This window comes from Medicago truncatula, chromosome 6 (assembly GCF_003473485.1).
Source record: "Medicago truncatula cultivar Jemalong A17 chromosome 6, MtrunA17r5.0-ANR, whole genome shotgun sequence".
Taxonomy (NCBI): Eukaryota; Viridiplantae; Streptophyta; class Magnoliopsida; order Fabales; family Fabaceae; genus Medicago; species Medicago truncatula.
Window position 1 is genome coordinate 18,096,036 of NC_053047.1, and position 5,591 is coordinate 18,101,626.

The 5,591-nt window shown below is 30.5% G+C and overlaps 1 protein-coding gene across 1 annotated transcript; it reads right to left on the bottom strand.

The window, feature by feature from the left end:
* Positions 1–415: 415 nt before the first annotated feature.
* Positions 416–5,324, bottom strand: LOC25496443 (beta-carotene hydroxylase 2, chloroplastic). Its single transcript, XM_013596767.3, has 7 exons — positions 4,786–5,324; positions 4,479–4,541; positions 3,819–3,890; positions 3,188–3,322; positions 1,210–1,335; positions 1,009–1,065; positions 416–585 (listed from the first exon to the last, which is right to left on the bottom strand). The coding sequence occupies exons 1-7, from the start codon at positions 5,194–5,196 to the stop codon at positions 505–507; spliced, it is 945 nt and encodes a 314-aa protein (XP_013452221.1). The 5' UTR covers positions 5,197–5,324; the 3' UTR covers positions 416–504.
* Between the last annotated feature and the right edge of the window lie 267 nt (positions 5,325–5,591).

The window sequence follows — 5,591 nt, forward strand, 5'->3', positions numbered from 1 at the left end:
TAATTTATATCAATGACTGAGATTGATTAACTGTATTATAGCTGATGTATAATCTGATCTGTCTAATTTCAAATAAATGATCAAGATTAATTACTGCGTGAAACCGCATGTATTTCTACAGCAGCAAATCCAAATCCACCAACCATGTTGTGCCCCGAATCAGGATTTGATACAATTGAAAAATGACACAGTATACACAGTTTTCCATTTAGGTCATTGGATTACAACTTTATGAGGTCATGTGGCACAAATTCATCCAACGGCTGAAATTAAAACTATGGGAAAAGTAACTGCACCACCAAATCCATTTCCTTGTGCCACACCACTTCTATTTATTAGTTATTGCTCGTTTATATTTCTCAAATATTATCTTATCTTTGTCACATCTATAGTTAGTTACTAATTATTGTACAAATGGAAGCAAAACTTTTTCTTTCATTTCATTCAAATATTTCTTTACAATAATAACTTTTTTAAACATATCTAGATTAGTGTTTGCTTTTGTCATGAACTACTATTGTATGATTTTGTCCTCCTACTTATCTCTTTCTCTAGCTCTTCTAGCCCTCCCACTTCCTCAAGTTCCTGCACATCATATTTATTTATCACTCATCAGTTATCATAGCTAAAACAAAAAAGTAAATATAATTTCAACAAATTTGAGCTAATTAATAAAATATCAATTAACAAACTTTTAATTTGTAAAAAAAATTAACCAATATGCAACTCAAGGGACTAAAATTTAAACAACTAAAATTTATGGAAACAGGATTCCTTGTTGTTACAGCAGAGTGCTGTAATTAATTCCAGCCGTCTGATCACAATGGAAAGGTTAAGATTGTTTTAACGATAATCACACAGTTTTCAATCTCAACCGTTTTATCTAAGATAAACAACTGAGAATGAAAATGCTAATTTTACAGCATCAAAACCTGGTACAAATTCATGCAATTCAAAAAAAGAAAGATACAAAGGACAAGAAAAAAGATACAAGAATACAGCTCTTACCTTTGGTCCCAAAAACAGCCCATATGGCACCCCTTCGAATTTGTCTGAATGGTGAAGCTAAAATAAAAGACAAGAAAATTATGGACATCAAACCTTATACACAAAAAATAATCAAATACCTAATAGTAATAATAATAGCAAATAATAATTTTGTAAAAAATAAATAAATAGTGATAAGAATGTTATGATAAGGATAATTACTTTGTGGGCTGCAGCTACCCTTCTGAAATAGGGCACATTGGCAATGGGTCCCACTGAGAATCTCCTATGAACCAAACCATCATGTACAAACATGTAGGCCATCCCAAATACCGTAATTCCAAGACCCTGCTCGTAAATAAGGGTGACATAGAAAAATTGTTCAATAATAATACTATGTGTTTTTGCACAATTATTACATTTTTCACTAGATTTTAATCCTCTCATATCAGAATCAGAATATATCAACATAAGGGGAGTAAAAAGAGAATCACACTAAAGTACATTGAGTTCCATAATAGAATAATAACCATGGTTAATCAAGACCCGACTCTTAATTATTGTGTCTAAGAGATAATGACGATTCATTCGAAAGAATTTGAGTTTGATTTCTAATAAAATAATTTTTAATTAAATTTTATTTATCTTTTGGTCGTACTTTAGATTATCAAGGCTCTATTGTCCAAGAAATCAGAAAATTAACATAAAAGTTTGACAAGTTCCTACCTAATATTTTGTTGGTATAATACCTAACATTTAGTCATACGTTACATCACTTTTTAATATTTAACTAGGATCTCAATAATCCGACAACTTCTTGCCTAAAAAAGTGACAAGTTCCTGCCTAAAATTTTCGATTCATGCTTTTTTAAGGAAAATACTAACTTATGCCTTGGGACATATGTTAAGGTTGCAAAGATAGAAATTATGCATCTAAATTGTGCTAATTTATTTCTCATATAATTGAAATTTAATGTTTTTCCAAAAAATATTTGTTTTAAAAAAAAACCTTAACATGTACCTAAAAGGTAGAAGTTAACATGACCTTTTTTTTTTTTTTTTTAAATATTGGTCCAACGGTCTATGTGACACAAAAATCAAAACAATAAAGAGATAAAGTAAAAACATATTATAAGTATGAAAGATAAAGTTATCACAAAAAAATGATACTCCCTCCATCCCTTAATAAGTGACACAGTTGACCCAATTACGCATACCAATGCGTAATTTTGAGTTTAAATATCTTGAATAATATATTGGAAAAAATTATGAAAATTTGATATTTTGAAAATACTCATCGAGACGAATCTAACATGATATTATTTATCTTTGTATATTAGTAGAAAAATATGGTCAAAGTAAGTTAGGTCAAAATTGCACATTTTCAAACAGATCATTTATTGCGGGACGGAGGGAGTAGAAAATAGTTGTACAAATATAATTTATTACAAGAAAGGTCAAACAAAGAAAAGAAACAAAAAAGGAATCACAAAATCAAACCAACTAATCAAAACAGAAAAACACTGAATAGATATCTTAAGACAAACCAAAAAATGTATCAACCTAACATGCAAATTAAATGACAAAATTCCAAAATTTAGCTTCAAGCCAACAAAAAAACCAACACTTCTTCGATGCATGTTCATCACTCCCATGTTTTCACTTCCATTTTCATATTTAACTAATTTTTAATAAAATTGATTTTTTAGGTAATTTTGTTAGGGTAACAAAGAATTCTCCTATAGAAAAAGAGTAAAGATCCAATTTTCTTATATTTTTTCTCAACCCAATTTAACAATACCCATATTAAGCTCTAATTTTTTTAGGCTAAAGTGCATTTTTCCCCCTCCCCCTAACTTTCAAAAACTTACAATTTTAACCCTCTAAGTACAAAAACTGCAATTTTGGCCCCCCTAAGATTTAACCTCTTTGCATCTTTGGTCCTTTTGATCAATTTTGACTTATTCAACGCCTACATGACTGGCCACATGTGAAATTTAGCAACTGTTTCCGTTTCTGAATCATTAACTAATGCCCTAAAAACACTCCTAAGCATAACCACATTCAATTTAAAACTTTATTTTTTTATTTTCAGCTTTTTCAAGACCAAACATTTATCATTGGTAAGTTAAAAACAAAAACAGAAAGGTCACGGGTAAACCCTTCACCGCAAGGGTAGCCAATGAAAGGAGACACATACCGCACCAAAGCAAAGACCAGGGACCAATCCTTTGTGAAAGAAACCAAAGTTAAGGAGAGCGATAGCAGGAACAGCATTGATTATTGCAAAAACATCATTCAACTCGAAAGCTCCTTCTCTTGCTCTATGATGGGACTGCAAATTCAATTCAAGCAAACAATTCAATTTCATTTTTTGTTTCTTTATCTTTGCTTCCACGTATCAAATAGTTCATAGCCATTGGTTATTTAAATATTGTAAAAAGTGCCAAAATCAAAATCAAACAAATTTTCATATGGGTCTTGCTTCAACTTGTGGTACTAAACTTAGTCATAAGAAAACAAAAAATTGGAGTAAAGCAAACAAGGTTTGAATTTTGATGCATATTTGGTTATTGTATTGCTTTTTCTTGACCAATATTATTGTATTGTTTAGAACTTGAAAAGGAGGAAAATAATTGAATAATTGCTCTTCTCCCATCTGTTTATGCTCAATTTCGTCAAATAGCCGAGCATAAGTTAACTCACGCAGATATTTTTCAAAGTAAATTAACTAATATATGTTTATTTTTTTAATATGAGTTAACTCACGTAAGATGAGAATGAGCAAAACAGATGGAAGAAGAGCAATTCTCAAATAATTGGAAGCATACCTCATGCATGTGCCACAAGGAAGCATGCCAAAGAGCCTTGTGAGCCCATCTAGCCCAAAACTCCATTCCCACCTGAAAATTAAATATACCTAGTTGAATTTATTGCCCAAAATTAATAATGTACACACCCAACTCTCAAATTAAAATAATTCTAAAAAAAACCTCTAAACAAAAGACTTCTAAAAGATAGAGTGAAGTTTTTAATATTTTTAGGTGAGAAGGAGTGAAGATGTGAACTAACATAATTAAGAGAGAAATAATAATAATAATAATAATAATAATAATAATAATAATTATTAATGCATGTTTAGATTAACGGTGATGGGATTGTCATTTTGGTGAGCCAATACAATTATAACAAAAAGCTATGTTTTAAGTTTCTACTAATCACAATACTGATTTTTTAAACTTTCATCATTCATCCAAATATACACTTGATGAAGAAGAAAAAAAAATGTTAGTGAGTTTTATGTATTGCTCAAAAAATTGTAGTGAGATTCTTTCATTTCTCAAATGAGATAAACACAAATGGCTCCACCAATCTTAACCACAAAAAGTGGAAATCCTAGAGAAATAAAAACAATTACTTTACTAAAAAATTGCAAATGTTGTCAAATTAGTGACCACCAAACTAAAAGAAAATTGGAAGTTGGAACTTACAGCAGCACCCACAGATAGAGCAAATGTACCAAACATTTCAGACCAAGGAATTTCTCCACTTCCCTAAACAAACCAAACCCAATTTCAGATTCAGATTTTCATAACAAAATACCAATGTGCATAGAAAAAAAAAAAAAAAAAAAAAAAAAAAAAAAAAAAAAAAAAAAACCTCTGGTACCGTATAAGAGAAAGTTTGGTCAACAAAAATTGATTTATTAATTTTAAATTTAGACCAATACCATTGACCAAACTTTCTCTTAAATATAGAACCCGAGCGAAAAATTTAAGGAACCATCACAACACTTACCTCCATTTGCCATGAAAATCTTAAATAAACAGACAACACAGCCATAGATGTTATACCAAGGCTAGACATAACAGCTGCAACAAGATAAGTAAACCTCTCTGATTTTTTCCTAGCTAATTTCTCTGCCATTTTTAGTGACACAACTTGAGGAATAATATAATTATTCTCTTGAAGAGTTGTTGATTTTTCTTCTTCAATTTCCATTTGTGTATCACGTTTTGGATCTTCCATGAGAACACAAAGGGTAAAGCTTTTCAACCTTTGTGTTTTTAAGGTTGTTTTTTGATGAAAACATCTTAAAGGGGATAAGATAAGTGTTGGTGTTGGTTTTTGGAGATTATAAGGTAACAAAGGTTTGTAGTAACGGTTTAAGGGTTGAATTGTTATAGTGGCGGTTAGTCCTGCCGCCATAGGTGAAGTTTGGTTTTTTTGAGTTGAAAAAACTTGATGCTTGAGTTTATAGTTGTGGAAGAGTTTCTAGAGAGAGAAAGAGAGAGAGAGAGAGATTGATTGTGTAAAGTGTGTGATTGTGTATTGTGAAGATGGAATAGGTGTTGGAGTGAAGGTTTAAAAAGGAGGAAGAATAGAGACCATAGCTTTTGTGATGTGTGGGAAGTGTGTGGGACCATATAAGATGAATGTGGTAAGTGTTGGGGCCCATTTGTAAAATATACTCGTGGAACATTGCAATCCTATTATGAAGGGTTTGTTTACTTTGATAATTTATCTTATATTATAAATAATCTTTAAAAACTAAATTTAGTTAGACAGTTTAATTATTAATTAGTTAAACCATGTCATCAAGT